The sequence below is a fragment of the Phymastichus coffea genome, unplaced genomic scaffold, assembly GCF_024137745.1.
Source record: "Phymastichus coffea isolate CEN01 unplaced genomic scaffold, Cenicafe_Pcof_1.1 PCOF00031, whole genome shotgun sequence".
Taxonomy (NCBI): domain Eukaryota; kingdom Metazoa; phylum Arthropoda; class Insecta; order Hymenoptera; family Eulophidae; genus Phymastichus; species Phymastichus coffea.
The window spans coordinates 172,532-191,487 of record NW_026706842.1 but is presented as its reverse complement, the minus strand read 5'-3'; the positions used below and the strand labels follow the sequence as shown (position 1 = coordinate 191,487).

Here is an 18,956-nt window from a genome sequence, read left to right as displayed (position 1 = left end):
TGAAACGAACGTCTGTGTGTGAATATATACGTAATGCCTGTCATGTTGGCATACGTGAAAGACACAGCTTATAACCTAACCCTCGTCATCATTCCGATGTCCGTCCTCGGTTCCATGATTGTACACATACACACACATGTTTTACACCCGCACACTATAAAAAGTTTGTTGCTGCATTCTTTCTACTTCCTTTTAATCGTGTGCGCTGTTAAGAGTATGAAATCTCTCAAGACTTGATGTCGATGAGCATCTATAATAGAAGGTAAGAGTTAAAACACTACATAAAAGAACATTTACTTCCTCTCTGTCTTTCATCTGCTACATTTTTCTCACGTTCGTCTAACCTTAAAGAATGATTTGTCGCGCGTATGATTCAATTAGCGTATGATGTATATATTTCTTTCTAGGTATCTCTCTTTCTTCCTCTCTCTCTCTCTCTCTCTCTCTCTCTGCGGGAGACTCCATTGAGTCGATGTGTGTGCGCGCTCGCAAGAAAACAATGAGAGCCTTGTTTGCAAATGGCATCTTGGCGTAAAGGAACAAGCGGCGACATCACCTTGGCAAGGAACTCATTGGAAGGATGGGTGTGATGCTTTTAGCAAAATAACGAATCCTGAGTTCCATCCCCGTTAATCTGTGCCAATAGTATTGGTAACGTCTTGCACATGTATATGTAAATATTGTGCCTGCTTTGTATATATTTTTTTACGATCCTTTTGTCGTGGTGAAGCTTTTACTTGTGTGAAAAATGAGTCTGAATCTTGTTAAGTTTTTCTCCAAAAAGAAACATCATAGCTCGCAAACGAACGACACAGTGGGAGAGATTGGCTTGCCCACTAATGTTTCTCATCAATTTCATGTGAGTAAAAACGCCCAGACAGGTCAATTGGAGGGCTTACCAGATTCTTGGATTCGTCTGCTTAACACACAAATTACAAAGTCTGAACAGAATGAACATCCTGCGGCAGCTCTACAAGCCATTAAATTTTATAATTATTCCATTAAGAAAAAACCGACACCACAGGAAGAAGTATTTAAGCCTTTTGTTACAGAAGATGTCATTGAAGAAGAATCCATAGAAATTGATAAAATTTTAGCTAAGAAATGCAAAGCATCTAGAGATTCGGATGGATCAACATCTGCCAGTTCCACAGATAGTCAATTGCATAGGCTACCACCTGATCTTCCTCCTAAAATCAAGAAGCCACCAAAACCAGCTCCTAGAACTTTCGTGGAGCGCAAAGAGAAAACATTTACAGAGATTCTTGAGGATCTTGACAACTGTCAAATAGAAGATTATGATCAGTTACCGCAAGACAGCAATGGAAATAGTAGACCAGTGGAAAACAATGTGGTTTTGCACGAAGAAAGTCCAGTACTTAGAAGAAAAACCAATAGCTCAGCTCCTTCAATGAGTGACGAAGAAATTTATGAAGAGCTTCGAAATATATGTCAACCTGATGATCCACAATTAAGATTTGAAAGAAGCAAAGAGGTTGGAGCTGGTTCTTCTGGCACAGTATTCATAGCTACAGATTTGTCGAATAATCAAAGAGTAGCTATTAAGGATATTGATTTAGCAAAACAGCCTAAAAAAGAATTAATGCTGACAGAAATCAAAATTTTAAAAGGCTTCAGACACCCAAATTTGGTAAACTTTTTAAACTCATATCTAGTCGATGATCATCTATGGGTGGTAATGGAATTATTAGAAGGTGGTCCACTAACAGACGTTGTAACAGAAACTGTGATGAAAGAAGCTCAAATAGCTGCTGTTTGTCGTGAAGTTCTCAAAGCAATAAGTTTTTTGCACTCTAAAGGAATAATTCATAGAGATATTAAATCAGACAATGTTCTATTAGGGATGAATGGAGCTGTAAAAGTAACAGACTTTGGATTTTGTGCTAATATTGTTGGAGATGAGAAGCGACAAACAATGGTAGGAACGCCTTATTGGATGGCTCCTGAAGTAGTTACAAGAAAACAGTATGGAAAAAAAGTTGATATTTGGTCTTTAGGAATTATGGCTATTGAAATGATTGAAGGTGAACCACCTTATATGAAAGAAACCCCATTAAGAGCATTATATTTGATAGCAGCTGTTGGTAAACCTCAAATACCGAGTTGGGATACTCTTAGTCCAAACTTTCAAAACTTTCTGGAAAGGTGTCTGGCTGTTGAAGTTGATGAGAGAGCAACAGCAGATGAGTTATTAGTACATCCTTTCCTCGATAATTGTGCAGAGCTTATTACTTTAAGTCCATTAATTCGTGCTGCACAAAAGATTTTGCACAAAGTTTATTAAATTTTATGATATGCTTCAATTTATCAACTTTATTCTGAATTTTGAACAGGTTTATAATAGCCTAGAACAGTATATACTATATTGTGAACAAATGTTTTGATTCTAACCCATCATTCTTTGTTGAACTAGGATTGACAGTTTTAAAACTATTATTTAAAACTCTGCTATTTAATTAAGATTTCTAAATTTTACAAAAAGGTTATCAATGATATGAGTGATTTTATGAATTGTATATTAATAATTTTAGACAATATCACTCATGAAAGCAATATATTAAATGATGTAACATTCCTGGAAAAGTCTGAAAGAGTGTAATTTTGTAGGATCCAATACTTCATTAGTAATTTTTAAGTTCACAAATATCAGAAATCAAGCTTATGTAGTCTTATAAATGTAAAGTACCGTACTTATTTTTAAAATTTTAAATCAAAATTTAAATTTTTATAAAAAAAAAAGAGTATACAATGTGCGAGATTTAAAAGCTTTAACCATTGAAGAGATGTATTACAGGAAGTATTATACGTGGTACAGAAGACTAAGCATTAAAGTGCTCAATTTTATATATTTTATAATGAACTTTCATATGAATTTACCAAACTTTTGTAAAAATGTACGCATGTGTATGTCATTTGTGTGAATTATAAATTGTCATGTGCCTAAAGAGCATATAATTGCTCAATGATATTCAACCATATTACTATAAGCTAAATAGTAAGATGTATATATGAATGTATATTATTTAATAAAAATATCAAACAACTTTAACCAATTACAAATTACTTTCTTAATTTTATAACACATTATCAACAACAATAAACCAGATATGAACAATAAATACTTTATTTACAAGGTGATTTCGTGATTCAACACTACAGCGCCTTGGTAATTAACATTGTATATTAATTACTTCTTTATTCAGTTCTCCAGATAATATGGCATTTACACAATATAAATTGTCAAATTGGATCTGATTTCATTGTTAAAACGTGCAATAAAAGCGATTACTACGCTTTAATTTATTTAAAATAACAGTTTTGAAGTACATTTTTTGTAAGTAAAGATCATTATTATTAACAAATATTCTATAATATGTCTAAGTATTGATATTTTACGATCATCAATAAATATAGACATCTGTCCCATAGAACTTAATTTCAGCTAACGGCATTCCAATAACCATGTCCTAATTATCACTTGAACGCGATTTATTTTTTTTTAATGTCCAAGATCACTCGTAAACATGACCCTTTCTATTATTCGAGCAAAAGAAGTTAATTTTTTTGTATTGTACGGCAAAACCAAATCACATTCGCTCCGATGCATTATTTTTTATAACAATAACAAGCTTTCATACACCATCGTTGTGACATTTTCTAAATAAGTTTCATGAATTCTGTACAGTCGATTGTATTTCGAGGCAGTTTAGACATTGTTTCCGTCGCTGAAATAAAAATAGTTATCTATTAAGACATATATTACAAAATTATTTAATTTATAAAGCTAAGTTCATAAATAGTTAAATTAACATTACATCAATTTGACGAGTATTTTTCTTAATTTAAATTTGAAAAACATGACTCATTTATAAATCATATTGTGGAATATATTAATAACCCGATATGAAATCACGTTCTCCTGTAAAACTTTCGTAAGAATAATTATGATAGTGGTTCTTACTTCGATTCGCCAAATGGTGATTCATTCGCGTCGATGTCTAAGTGTCTGAGACCTTCCTATAGTAAGGAAAGTTGGATCTTGCAACATAGCTTGTAGCACCGCAAGAAAATCAGCAGCTTGATCTTCATCAATTGCTCTCCTGTCATATGATAACGTTACAGTCATGACGGTAGACTTCTTCAACGAAACATCTAAAAAAGTGAAATAAAGTTTTGTAATATTAAATCATATAAATATGGAATAGGCTAATGCAATTTCAATTTATTACCGAGAATTTCACGACCGGTTCCAACAGCGAGAATTGCGGTCTGAGGTGGATTAATGATGGCACAAAAATCTCTGATACCAAACATTCCGAGATTTGAAATTCTAAAATAAATTGATGATCATAAAATTAATTAATTTAGAACTGACAAAATGTGAAAATTATTTATAGAATAAAATAAACAACGTATTCTTGAATTCTTCTAGACTCAAGCATCAATGAAAATATTTATGGATATTAATATTTTCAATATTGCAGTAAGGAAGTTACAAATAATAAAATTTATTAAAATATCAACACACGTGAATGTTCCTCCTTGAAATTCTTGTGGTTGTAATTTTCCTTCTCTCGCTTTACCAGCTAGTGCTTTAACGTCATTGGAAATATCAGCTAATCCTTTAAATGCTGCATTGAAAACAATTGGCGTAATGAGACCCGTTGGCGTTGACACAGCAACAGAGATATCCACTTTTTGTTGCGGTATCACCTATAAAAGATATCAAAAAATTTAATTAACTTCTTGATAAAATGAGATTTATTCTACGGTTTGTAATTTACCTGCCCATTTTGATACAATGTATTAACATCTGGACATTCTAGAAGAGCATGTGCTGCAGCTTTTGTAATGAAGTCGTTTACCGATACTTTTACATTTTCCATACGTAATTTACTACGCACTTCATTAAGTTTGTCAATATTGATATCGATACTGGCATAGGAATGAGGAATACCACTCTAAAAACGTTATAAAACATTGTTACAACATATTGCAGTTATCACAAATATTTTTTTATAATTTAGATAATTGTTTATATTAACCTTGGATTCACCAAGTCTTTTAGCGATAACAGCTCGAATGTTCGATACAGGACCATCTGTGAATGTCGAAGGACCCCCTGACCACCTTGGTTTAGGTCCAGCTGTAGAACCTTTTGCAGCAGATGTTGGTGCTGCTTCAGATGGAGCGGATACTGACCAAAAATGAAATTTTTTAGAAATATCAAATAGCGTTGCGAACATTGAAATTTATGAAATTTCATTCTGGAACTCACGACTCTTAGGTCCAACTTTTTGAACGTTATTTGATTTGATGTAAGCTAGAACATCTTCTTTTAACAGACGATTAGGACGACCAGTTCCCTGGACAGAACCAGAGCTCAAACCATATTCTTCAAGTAATCTTTTTACTGCTAATCCATATACCCTTTAAATAAAATGAATAAGTAGAAGTGAATTATTGAAAGTTTTACCAACAAAAAATTTGATAAAAAAAATTATAATTGTAATTTATAAAAGTCTTACTGTCCACTTGGTGGTGGTTGATCTTTTTTTGTTGCACTTGCTGCTGGAGCAGCTGCAACTGCTGCTGCTGGAGATTCAGCATCAGTAGTAGTAGGGGCACCAGATCCTTGTTTCAACGATGAAGGAACAACTATTTTAGAAAGATCAAAATCCTTTTCTACAATGATGGCAATAAGATCTCCAACTTCGGCTTGTGATCCTTCAGGAGCTAAAATTTTAGCAAATACTGCCTCCTCTTCCATTTCAAAAGTCATGACAGCTTTATCTGTTTGAATATCTGCAATAGCATCACCAGCTTCAATGCTGTCACCTTCTTTTTTCAGCCATTTGACAATTGTTCCAGTTGTCATTGTTGGAGACAAAGATGGCATTGATACATTTGTTCTGAAAATAAGTGCATTATTATATTAGCATTATTATGTTAGTATCTAAAGTATTAATATGAAAATTGAGCATACTGTCCAGGTGGTGGTGCTTCAGGTGGTCCAGCTGTAGCTGCTGCAGATGGAGGTGAAGATGCTGCTGGTGCACCAGCAGCTGCTGCAGAAGCTTCAGAAGGCATTTCAACTGACTTCCAATCTTCATCAGTTTCAACTGTGAGTGCAATAAGCTCTCCAACTTTGACACTTTTTCCTTCAGCCACCTATAATAAACAAATTCAATGATATATACTGCAAACATTAGAAAAATGCATTATAAAATATAAAATGGTTATTTTAAAATTAGTGTTCTACTTACAATAATTTTTGCAAGTACACTTTCATCGTCGAATTCCAAAGTCATGACAGCTTTGTCGGTTTGAATATCTGCAATTGCATCTCCAGGAGCTATAGGATCACCTTCTTTCTTTAACCACTTTACAATTGTTCCATTTTCCATAGTAGGTGAAAGAGATGGCATCAGCAGCTCTTTCCCTTTTACTAAAACATAAATTTTGTTGGTAAACCATTTGTAAATAAACCTATTGAATAATAAACTTGGAAATTTCATAAAGATTTTAATTATCAGACATATATTAATCTTTATTTGCTTATAAATAAAAAGACTTTAACAAAAGTGATAAGATTTTAACAATCTTATAAATACAAAATATCAGTGAAATTATGTTGACAGTTTGTCTGTTTTCAAACTATGATTGCATAACTTAAACTATAACCATTTTCAACAAATAAAACGAAAAAATGAATTTAACTTATCCGAATAAAATAAATATAAAATTAGAGTGATCTAATAAATATAGAAAAATCAGATACAAAATTAGAATAACGTGACATTTAAGGACAAATTTATCAGTGAAACATAACCTCTTACCGTAAAGAAATTGAAAACAAATCGTTAAAGATAAGAACAATAACTTACCATCGAGGATCCAGCTGGTGTGAAAACATTGTCGCTGATACCTTGCGGGCAGAAAAACGCGTGGCACTACACGTTTAGCGTGTTTTACAGTAAAAAGCTTGATCCCGCATTTCATCATGTTCGCCATTTTTCAGACATCGGCGATGTACGCGAAGGACGAAAGCCCAGCTTCAGCTCGGAGGGAAAAATCAGACGACGAGGCACTTGTGCAGCAGACGATTCTCTATGCATTCGCGCATGTGCCGAGACTCATCACGCGAGCCGCTATCTAGTAATCTAAACTAAATTAAACTATCAAGCGACCTCTTCTTTTTCTTTCTGCTCTTTCAACGTTTTGTAGATTTGCTTCGCACATAATTTCTCGTCGAAACTACTTCATATTAACGCGGGCGAACATTTCTTGTTATTATATCGGTTCTCCAAAAGATTTTTGCGAGAGTCTAGGCGTAAAGAATTTTATTGAACAAAATGCTACGATTTGATTAATTGAGAAGAAACTACATTTTAATGCTTTTTGGCAGTTGATTAATTATAGACGAAAAAGAGAAACATGATGCAGTAAATAATGACTTTCTAGTTTTATGAGATCGTTGTTCTAAAACTTGATACAAGCAGGTTTTAGTAATATTTATTTATTAAACGATCAAGTGTTCGTTCAATATCGTTAATGAATATTTTTTTATTGATTATTGATGAACATTACCGTTTTTGCATAAATGCTATTAATTTGAAGAATTAATCACAGCATGCTTTTAATAATTTGTATTATCATGTTTGTATAAAATTACTTAGACAGACATTGCAGTTATTTTACATAAAATTATGAATATAAATTTAGTTGTTGAATAAATATCTACAATTTTTTTAGATATAAACTTTCTCTATATTCACAGAAAAAAGACTCACGTCCATTTGTGTGTATTTTTTTTAACTGCCCATTGGCTTAATTTCATGAAAACAGTCTTTAAATGCATTCATGTAATAGTATTTTATGAAAAAAACGAAAACGTTTATTTTTATATGTAAAACAAAATAATTTATTTGACAAACTTAGATTGCAGTGTTTTTTACATGTAAATAGATTATTTATACAATAACAGTTTTTGTCTAAGTTCATTCGTATCTATATACAATATTTTGTGAAAATAACGTTCGTCAAATTTATACTTAAAATTTTGTATAAAAATTAAGCTCAAGGCTTAGACTCTTATATCAATTGGAGTTTCAATTTATATTTTAATGTTTAAAAGTTCTATCACTGGAGGTAGTCGTCAGATATTGTTACTATTTTAACAATTATACTATCAAAAATAGTAGGGGATCTAAAATCACAGTGAGTCTCGACTTGCGCATTTACGGAAGTCATCATTATGTAAACCGGAACAGTATAAGCCTTAACTAAAATATAAATTGCGAGCGTTTTGTATGAAATCGAACAGACAATAATTCAATTATATGTACAAGTAGCACCTTATGATAAATATTTACAAATGTTTTATAAAAGTTCGATGATTTCTAAACATGATTATTGTCTACTTTTGGTATGATCTCTGTATGTATAATTTTTGCTGTACCAAAGCACAGTTCAATAAATTAAACTGACTATTTAGGAACCTTAGTTAACTACAAAACAATAAAATCTTACTTCCATAATTCAAATGATTTGAATAATTCAAACCATTTAAATTTTCTTGCTGATAGCTTATTCACTTGAAACACATAATGTAATACACTGAGTTGTTCTGAGTTGTTATATCTACTCATCTGTTCATAATTTTTGCAAATTATGTATTGGACTCGATATAAGACTCGATACAACTAAGAAAGGATTATTTTACAAATTTCAACTTCAAATGCATTTCGCACTTCTCACATTTTCTGTTTATAAATGTTGAAAATCTAATAAGATGATATTAAGTAAACGCATCAAAAGACCTTGTAATAATTAATAATTGCTATTGAACATTAATGGCACCAATCAGTCAATAGTAAAAGCCCATGGGTGTTCGACGTAGCCGTATTGTATGTCAGACAAATGTTTATGGAAAACTCGATGTATTGGCTCAGCTTGGTCAAGTGTTGGTAGATATAAATCTTGATCCATGTAAAGAATGTGAGATATTGGACTCACTACTACCGCTGTACCTGCGCCGAACAACTCTAACATCTAAAAAAAATTATTCTATTTGAGCAAGTATTTACAACAGTGCATCAATTCGAAATTTGAAAAAATATGTCATTTATTGCTTTTGCAGTTTCCTCATATATCATTTTAAATTGAAAAATATCGAATAGAGAAAGATATCTATGATTCCTATGTAAATTTACAATAATTTTTAAAAATATGTCTAAACTTTGATACTCGATAATATTTTTTTATGTTAATTAAAATTATTAAAATCAAAGTATAGTCGGTAAGAAAAACAAGTAATAGTTCAATTTTGCATTCCGTTATAAATGAATACGTAAATTAGGAAAATAACATTGTTGAATCCGGTGTATTCTAAGGTATAATTCTGACGATCCGCTTTAGTATTCGATACATTCATTTGATTTATCCGTGACATGAAATTTATCGGTTTCTAGCTGATAACTTGAATCAATTTTTAGTATTCCGTGAACGCGATTGTCATACAAAGAAGAACGTTGCGTAACTTTTGAACTTACCCTATTTTCCGATAATAGCCGGATAATTTCAGGCATTGTAATAACTCTTTCGGTGACTTTGAACTGGTTCCATTCTTTTGCCAACGCCAACATAGAATTCCTTGTTATTCCAGGTAGAATAAGACCACTCAATGGAGGTGTAATCAATTCTTTTTCTGAGAAAAATTAAGAATATAAAAACTATATTTTCACATCTTAAATACTTTCAATACTTTTTTCACGCGACAAAACTTACCTCCTTGATCATTGATGCAGAACAGGAATATATTCATAGCGCCAACCTCGGTCAATTGGTGATCGTCTCCATAGAGCCACAAAACTTGTTGACAACCCTTTTCGATTGCTTCTTTTTGTACATGAAGCGTTGGTCCGTAATTACTTCCCATTTTACGGTCACCGCAGCCACCTGGCCAAGCTCTCGTATATCGAGGGTCAGCGAGTAGAGAAACTCCCCGACTGGAACTGCTCTTGGTAAAGTAGGATCCGGATGGACTTAGAATTACATATAACAGAGCTGATTCCGATGCTGCCACACCCAAAGAAGGCTGAAATTTTTATGTAATTGGTTACAATCGATACTAGCGGAAAACTTCGTTTGCCCTTTAATTAATATGTCAAGGAAGAGATAACATTAACACAATTTTTTAAATACCACATCATGTAACGTTCATTTGCAGAGAAACTTGTTTTATGTTGTAAAATATTTTAGGGGTAAGAAAATGTGATTGTCAAGTTCGTCTATATATAAACTTATCTTCTTGGGACAAACTATTTTTCTCGTAAAAAGAAGAAAACCAGCATAGATATAATACACGCAAATTCGATTTCGAAATAAGCACGGCATCAAATTATTTTCTGTCTCATGTAAAGTAATGAGAAGACTTTGTAAAATGAAATAAAAGTCCAATGGAACGGAATAAACAATAAAAAGTATATATTGATCATATTATAGGCTCGCAAGTGCTTTAAAGTCTGCGCCTTAAGTGTCCCTCAAACCTCACGAGATAAGCGACGACTTTCTCGTTTTAATTTTTTCTTTTTGCTAGCTCTAGGGTTCAGATGAAGCGAGAGAGAAAAATTAAGCGAGTCCCGGAAGATTAATCAGCGAGTCCCGGAAGAGTAATCAGCGCAGCGAAATAGCCAAAAATTGCAGCGAAATTATCGCGTTGACAGTCCCACGCCTGTTTTTCCTTTTACTCCATCAACGCAGATTTGGGTAAAATATCCTCTCGAAAAGAAAGAAAAAAATTGAGAAAAGGTACTAGCATCAGCAGTCGGTTAGTTGCAACGATTCGGCTAGAAAGTAATGTCGACTCCTCACTCGTTGCCATTGTCTTTGAATTGTGACGCGCGAGTCATCCATCCAACCGCTGCACTGCTCGTCTGCGTACAGCACAATTTGATTGAATCATTATATATATGATGGGCATGTAATTTAGTCTATTAGTCTTTGTATCAGCCAACTCCCATAATGCGAAATGTATTGGTGTAGTACGATATTGATTAACAAGCGTTTTTGGTGTTGCACTCCACAATGCCGTGAAATAAATCATAATTGTTTGTTATAAATACATTTCATTTGCATAAATGCGTCGACGCCGATAAGTCGTAACGGAATGATGACTGCAGAGGAAAAGCAATTGTCGAACAACAACACTCTCGGTGCTTCTTTGTGCTGCGGCAAAAGAAATCGATAATGCTATTTTGCACTAGTAGTTACAATCAAAGGTTATAGTTTCTTCTGACAAAGATACACGAGTTATCTCACTGAGACTGACTTTTTCAATGATGTTTTCAATTCCAAGTTTCACAGCATATAGATACTCGCAATTGATAGCAGCGCAATCGTGGATGTTTTTGACAATTGAAAAAAAAAGTTCAATCTTTCATTTCGATCGATGTACTTCAATAATCAATCGATTCTCTAATATAAACGAAACGATAATGATAAAAATGAAATAACACACATGCGTCTGATTGTGCACACTATATTACGAATGTAGCGCGCGTTCGGAGCTCCGCCCCTGGCAAATGAAATATCACGCCACGAATTCTCGCATATTGTCTTATCAATATTGAGAAATTGGCTGATTAAGCGGCGGTAGCTAAAATTGATGCGCGGAGCCAATGGCGCTGATATAAGCGCGCGGCGTCCGGGTGTTGTAGCCGATCGATAATTATGAAATCACGTTCGCGTGCGCGCCTTTATTAATTTGTGTTCACCTTAGAATAGTTTTTTTTCTCTATTTAGAGTACTTACATCGATGCCTATCAACGTCGGTCTTATGTATAAACTCGAGGCTTCCGAATGTGGAACCCATTCTTTATCTATACTAATTAGCCTGTTGATGCATTTGATCAGCTCGTTCCCATTGAAAGTCGGCAGGCCAGACCTCACTGCCGAAGCATTCATTCTTTCCATATTCATTTCAGGCCTGAATAATCGTATTTTTCCATCTACACCTCTATAAGCTTTCATGCCCTCGAACAGCTGAAAAATTATTACATGTCATATCAGATATTTGGCAATTGTATCGCAATTTGTTACTGTGGTTGATGCGAATTTCCAATGTGTATTTATCATCCTAAGAACTTAGAAAGTAACCATTCTTACAAAACTTTCGCGATAAAATTTTTTTGCTTAAGCGCGATCTAATTTTTTTCCTTCATTTTTTTTCGATAAATTTAAAATTTGCGTCAGCAATAGAGATAACTTTGTTTAAAAAGCTCACACATGCGGTCCTTCTTGCAATATGTTTTTACAGGTGTTTTAAAATCAATTTATTTGAAGTGCAAAAGTAAGTAATCAAAATGATCAAGTTCAATAATGTGACCCTGAACGCACCTCTATAGCATAATGAAGAACTTTAGCTGCTGGATGTAGAACAAGATTTTCCAGTGGAGTGATTTCAGGAATTTGCCATCCACCAAGAGCCTCATGGTAGTATATTTTCAACATGTGATCAGTAAAATATTTACCAAATGCCAAGTCACTGACATTTGGTTTAGGCTGGACTTGACCTGGGGCAGCCAACCTGACTGATAAGTCTGCATACTGGAATACAATAATTACAATTTTATATAAATTGTCAAATACTTTAGACTTTATGATTGTTATCACTTATACTTTGAATGTCCTTTCTGGTTGTAAAATTTCCTTATCTTGAATTTTCAAGGAAGAATTCCATCGTACATTAGGCTGTAATTGATTCAAGAGGCTACTGAGAGATAAAAGCTGTAAATGAAATAAAATAATTTGTTGATTCAGTTCATTCAAACTAGTTGGATTTTTAGACAAACTAATAAACTAGACTCATCATAAATAAACGCACCTTTTGTCTATGATATACCATTTTTAAAGTCTCTACAAAGAAAATTTTTCATAGGTATTTGATTGAATAACAGAAAATTCATTTGGTCAAATATATAAATACGTACAAAAATTAATCTAGGGAGCCAACAGTGACTCAAGCAATCTAAATACTTGTTTTTCAAAATCAATAGAAGTCAGCACACATGACTAATACCTTTTTTACTTTCGATAGAATAAAATTAAGGTAACTTGTTACACAAACATAAAAGTCAACACTTGTTTGTATAAATTAAGATTTGTGCTGGTACATTCTATGTACGCACTTTCATTTCAAAAAATCCATCTGTTATCAATGACAGACTCCAATATAAAGAAAAGAGAAGATAATCAAATAGAATTTGAGTCTAGCCTAGAAGTTTCTATTTAAATAGCGTCTCGACACATCATGAACATTCATTTTAAAAATGCTTCGAAAATCCATAATATTTTTTCGTTTTCACAAATTTGCACACTGAATTAATCAAGACTCGGTCGTCATTAAAATACCAAATGGAAATAGTGGGGAAAATGCAACTTTGTTAAAAAGGCAATTTGGTTTTTTTTTCATGTGAATTTTTCATCGTGAGCGTTGTTGCGTAAGTGAAAGCCTTTTGTTCTACGCCTAAATATTTCCGTTTCACTATTTTCTATTTGTTTCTTGAGCCAACTGAACAAAACAACGATCCCGATGTCTTGACACTCTGAATTGATACGATTGTGCTGTTCAAAACAAAAAAAAAATAGAATAAAATAACCGATAAAATAGTAGCAATACAACAATAAATACGACTTTGTTTACGAATTCGATGCATTCGCGCTGCTGACACATGCGCGCACGTGCGGTGCTCAAGCTAGTATATAAGATAACGTCGAGTGAGGTTAGGTAACATGTGTGCGCGCGCGCGCGCGAACAGGATAAGGCATTTAAAAAATACGAAAAAACGAACGATGCAGCAGACAGCAATGACCTACCTTGCGTCTTAGCTGAACCATTACGAATTAGTTGAGCACTTGTTCTCTGAAAAACCGCCGACCAAACAGTTTTTGAGCAATATACGAGCAGCTTCGTAAAGCGAGACGATTTTCACACACAAGGCTATATCTCTTCACCTGAACTACCGCACCGTCGCTTCTTCTTTTTTTCTTCTTTTTCTTCGTCCGGCTAACGAATCCGCGCACTATTTTCTCTTCCTGAATTTTTATTCGCGGTTATTCAAAATCAGTCACAAATGAAAAATCCTTGGAATCATCGGGTCAATGAACTTATCCGCGAAACCACTCATCAAGCAACAAGAATCGTTCGTGCGCAGCACAACTGATGGACGACTGATATCACTGTAATCGTCGAAGAGGCGTTGCGCAACAATCGGCAAAAACAGAGAAGATTAGTTGCGGTGGGTGCCACGAGAGATAAAAGCCGGGATCTCGAAAGAACAAGAAAAAAAGAAGCGTGATACGCGCGAGCCGTCGCTACACTTGTGTCAATCGCGCTGCTCGGGTACTCCGCGAATAATGAATTTGAATGGAGGCATCGGCGGCTAATATTTTATTTATCAGCTTGAAGCCGCCGCCGCTCGTACGGCAGACTGCTTCCGAGGGAGGGGATGTTGGAGGCACGTCCCCCTCTTCCTTTCACTCTCGAAAAAAATCGCGTCGCACAGTATTTGGCGAATGGCGAGCTCGCGGCTCGAGCGGGAAAGAGACCGCGCGCATAGGGGAGGAAGAGAATCGCGACCTCGCGCTCGACCCCTTGCTCCTTCTGTTATCGACGTGACCACGTCAGAGTGCTCCCTCTCTCGCGTTGCTGCACTTTTCTGGCCGAGTGCGCGTTTGATAAAGAGAGACAGCGAAGAAAGACGCGATAAGGGGAAGAAAACCGAACTGATATCCAAAAAACACTAGAATTTAATCTCGATCGGTTTTTTTTTTCACATGCGGACGGACGTCTTTTATTATCAGAGGGCTGGTATCACTTGCAGCAGTTGCTCGATAAACAAACGGTTATTTGACCGCCGAAATGCCATTGTATAACCGAGTTCTAAAAACCGACTTATATTGGACAGGTAGTCGATTCCACCAATCTTCTTTCTCGTACGTAATACATCACGCGACTTTTGGTTTCGCTGCGTGAAAAATAAATCCCACGTGAAGATGAAATATGTGGCAACGAACGAGCCTCCAAAATCGTTATCGGTTAATCCAGTCTCTGTGGTGGTCCTATCGGAATATGCGATCGGCAATATTTAGATTAGATAAGCTAATGCATGTCAAAAAAACAATTGAATTACGTACGATTTCGGAGCAGCTGATATGCGAGCGTGTGCGAGAGGGTCATCTGCGAGCTGCCTTTCGATACGAAATATCAAAGTATTCTTGCAAAATTTAAGCTCGTAGATTGTTTCATTCGAACTGAAGGAACAATAATTTGACTTACCGACAAATAATACACCCGAGCACAGTTTTGCACGCGGATCAAAATTATTGATTCAAAATGGAGCGAAGAAAAACTTTGCGCTCGTGCACGATTTTTTGATAAACGCACCGAAGATATTATCTAAAGTTCGAGCGGCAGTATCATACGATGTATTTGTTTTCGAAAATAGACGTGTTTTCAGATCGCACGATTGCGACTGTCAGTCGAGCCTATTAGTTTTCTTTCGTTCATTGACGCATTTGCGCGCGACGAAAGTTTGCAGCGAACGATTGCGCGCGTCGAATCGCGTCCGAGATTTTTTCGCTCGGGGATTGTCTTATCGTGCGCGTATTCTTACCTCTTCGTCATGATTGCTCGACGGCAACCGGACAAGATCCAAGATCTACAACTCGAAAATCCGCAGCTTACCGTTGCGCTGTAGCACGGTGATATAGGGTCGATTGACGAAGGATTGGCTCGCGATCATCGGCGCGCTTTGCTTGCTATCGTCCACTACGTTTCAATTTGACGATACACGTGCCGATCGTCGTGACGCGCAAGCTTCCGTAGCCGTACAAATTCCGATCTGTCTTCTTAATCTCGAGTTTGAGAATTTCAGCTTCGCGGCGCCGTAAGGTCACGCATTCGCTGGCCAATCGCTAATCAGTCGTTTATTTGAGCATTGAAAAATCTCGCCTGGTCCAGGCTTCCGGTATCGGCACGGAGGCTCGGCACCCGACCGTCCTTGTTTTTCGGTGCCGGTTCGACCGGTTTCTTACATTTTCGAGCACCTACGTCGGGCTTATCTGCTTGATTTTTCGAAACGAAATTCTTCTTCGCAGACTGCAACCTTTTCGATTCTTGTCTTTGACTGCAGCCAACTGAATCGCTATTTCTCTTTGATTTATTCGCTTCAATTTGTTGAAAGCCACGATCCGGTGATCGCCCTCAAAACATTCACCATGATTACGGACAAAATTCTCTTCCAATTCAATCCTTTGGAGCATTTCACGTTCTCTTCACCGTCCTAGAGGTTTGATTTTGTCCGTGACTTTAAGGGGTGCAGAGGCCGAGGTGAAGTGCAATCGATGCAATTATTATCTACGCTTTGGCGCCGCTTGTGCGTCATTTTGATTCAGCAGGAAGACTTTAACCAACTAGAATATTTTGCTCAACGCTTCGATTACCTTTTCTTTCTCACGTTAGTAATGAAATCGCTATACGTGATTCTTTTAAAGTTAATATATTTACTGGACGATTACAAAGGGGGTTTACAATGAGAAACGAGAAGCCAGATGAAATGTCGAAATCGCAGGTAAAGTGTGCGGGAACTGTGAGTGCGATGCAAGCAGAACCACGGTCTAAACCGCACTGGCGTTTTCGTTTGGAACGACGCCCTTTAGAGCGCCCTGAGCGAAAAGCAACCGCTCGGAATATTTCGTCACGATGATACGATCCCCCTCGACGAAAATCCCGGCTGTTTTGGCTTGCCGTGAATTTCAGGTATTTAAGTGCCATTGTTTGGCGCATCCTGACGTAGGTATTTCGTTGCCGCGTCGTATAATTCGTCAGCTGTGTCGCACGTGCCGCAGCATTTTGCGCAGTGAAAACCGGCGTCCGCGCTCGTAAATTGGACGGCGTCTTGACCGCCCGCGAGGTCAGCAGCTGTTTTTCGCGCAGACGTGCCCTTTAAAATACAACGGACTTGGCGCGTCTCTTTCTCGTTGTTGAGCCATTGCAAACTTAATGCCAGCCAGATGAAACGAATTTTCGCAATAAGTCTTAATTTATTGCGGGAACTGATGTATTGGACGTTCGTAGACATATCATACGTCAGACATTTTTTAAAAATCAAGTGCTTTTGTCGGGGAGGATTTTTTCGTTGCTTACATCTACGATGTTTTCGCTGATAAGAATTACGCTGGATATGTTAGTTAGCGTTTACAATAGTTGCCACGATTGAGCGTGCGCAAGTTCCAGAACATGGCTATCGTATGATTAAAATCAACTGATGTGGCAAGCATAGCAACGAATCTTCGCCATGAGATTCTTTGATCGATTTATAAAAATATTCCACGTGTTAAATTCTCTAATAAATTACATTCGAAGACTGTCAGTTGACAGTTTTTACTTTTCTACTATATGAATGTTTCTGCTTCTGAATGAAATACACAGGAAGGGAATTATGAAGAGTGAACAGTGACGCACATTCAAAAATCACCTACGGTTTCGTAAAAGAAACTCAGAAAATTTGGTAAAACAATACGCATAAAAATGCGTAAACAATGCTCTGATGTCGGAACATCGTAAAATGAAATTCGGTGTCGCGGAGTCGGAGGAGAATAAAAGCCAAGCTCGGATTGCCAATCAAAATAGCATTTGCAAGTTTAAGACTTGGGTCACAATACTATTATAGTTTTTTTTTTTCGCACCGAAGTGCATATCCAAGGTTATCGACGCGCTGCTCTAAAAACACATTTATTCAGTTTACTTCTTTCCGAACGGCAAACGACTTTCAAATCCGTAATTTTTCTTAGAAAGGCGACGAGTCGCGCGATGGACTTCAAATCTAATACGAATTTTCGCAATTTTTAAAAAATACGCAGCGACTATTTTATGCAGATAACAGGCAAGAAAAAACACTAATAAAACGGTGGTTGCGTGTTATTGAGTCATTAAAATAACGCGGTAAAGCGCGAGAACGAGGCTGCTTCCAAAGAACAGATCGGAATAACAGCGTAAAAAGGCGACGTACCGGTAATTGTGGAACATCCGCGCTACGGCAGGCAAGTACCAACGTGCTGATAAAAATTCATTGTGCGAGATCGTCGAAAGAGAACGGAGAATGACGAAAGAACAGGTCTCGCGTTGAGGTGCGCAGCGAGTATATTTTCATCGCGCAACGTCGAAGCCGTTGTTCATCTCTCTTTTCTTCTTTTTTATTATTTCAAGCGTTTTCTATTCCCTCCGTGAGATCTGATCGCGCGGGTGCTCGCACGCGATTGGTCGGCTTGCATGCGCACGCGTGTTCGCGGCTTCTTGGCGCGCCATGTACGAGATAGAGTGACGCAAACGTTCGACTACGAATCGACCGTTGAATATTTTGCGCTTAAAAAAGTACGTTTCATTGAATTGCCATCGTGACGTTAACGTTCATTTTTCATTTTCTTGTTAATGATAAACATCGAGGTTGTCGCAATGCACTGGTTCATTTTCTTCGTTCCGACTGCGAAACGAGAATTCAAAAGTGGCATTAAGCGGACACGCAAAAATTTAAAAGAACATTCAATCATTTTCCAAGTCGAAGCTTAATACTAATTTGGAAGATACGAACGAAGAATTTACAAAAATGGCGCCATTATTTTACTCGGTGTAAATGGTATAACCGCGGCCTTCCGCCATGTGACTGAAATGTTTGATTATTATAGGTAGCAGGCGTGGAACTCTTTTCAAACGGCACTGTATCTCTGCATCTGGACTGGTCTGAATTCGTCTCAAAGGTGTCACAGAGGTAGTGCATGGATCGCTGGTATATAGGAAATAGGCAAGTAATGTTACTTATGTCAAGTTTCTCGAAGACCGTAATTGCCAAACAAGTCAAAATAGCGTTATCCTT

General features: G+C 36.3%; 3 protein-coding genes across 3 annotated transcripts; 1 reads left to right on the top strand and 2 right to left on the bottom strand.

Annotated features, from left to right (window-relative positions):
- Positions 1-82: 82 nt before the first annotated feature.
- Positions 83-3,012, top strand: LOC131663246 (serine/threonine-protein kinase PAK 1). Its single transcript, XM_058933538.1, has 2 exons — positions 83-262; positions 408-3,012. The coding sequence occupies exon 2, from the start codon at positions 749-751 to the stop codon at positions 2,303-2,305; it is 1,557 nt and encodes a 518-aa protein (XP_058789521.1). The 5' UTR covers positions 83-262; positions 408-748; the 3' UTR covers positions 2,306-3,012.
- Positions 3,013-3,150: 138 nt separating this feature from the next.
- LOC131663245 (dihydrolipoyllysine-residue acetyltransferase component of pyruvate dehydrogenase complex, mitochondrial-like) lies at positions 3,151-7,265 on the bottom strand. Its single transcript, XM_058933537.1, has 11 exons — positions 6,909-7,265; positions 6,288-6,469; positions 6,008-6,192; positions 5,550-5,933; positions 5,300-5,451; positions 5,067-5,218; positions 4,806-4,982; positions 4,550-4,734; positions 4,251-4,351; positions 3,983-4,173; positions 3,151-3,746 (listed from the first exon to the last, which is right to left on the bottom strand). The coding sequence occupies exons 1-10, from the start codon at positions 7,033-7,035 to the stop codon at positions 4,004-4,006; spliced, it is 1,815 nt and encodes a 604-aa protein (XP_058789520.1). The 5' UTR covers positions 7,036-7,265; the 3' UTR covers positions 3,151-3,746; positions 3,983-4,003.
- A 600-nt stretch (positions 7,266-7,865) lies between these two features.
- LOC131663062 (branched-chain-amino-acid aminotransferase, cytosolic) lies at positions 7,866-14,461 on the bottom strand. The gene is made up of 7 exons (XM_058933139.1): positions 13,900-14,461; positions 12,703-12,810; positions 12,421-12,630; positions 11,836-12,066; positions 9,811-10,120; positions 9,576-9,730; positions 7,866-9,075 (listed from the first exon to the last, which is right to left on the bottom strand). Exons 1-7 carry the CDS (start codon positions 13,918-13,920, stop codon positions 8,887-8,889), a joined length of 1,224 nt encoding a protein of 407 aa, XP_058789122.1. The 5' UTR covers positions 13,921-14,461; the 3' UTR covers positions 7,866-8,886.
- Between the last annotated feature and the right edge of the window lie 4,495 nt (positions 14,462-18,956).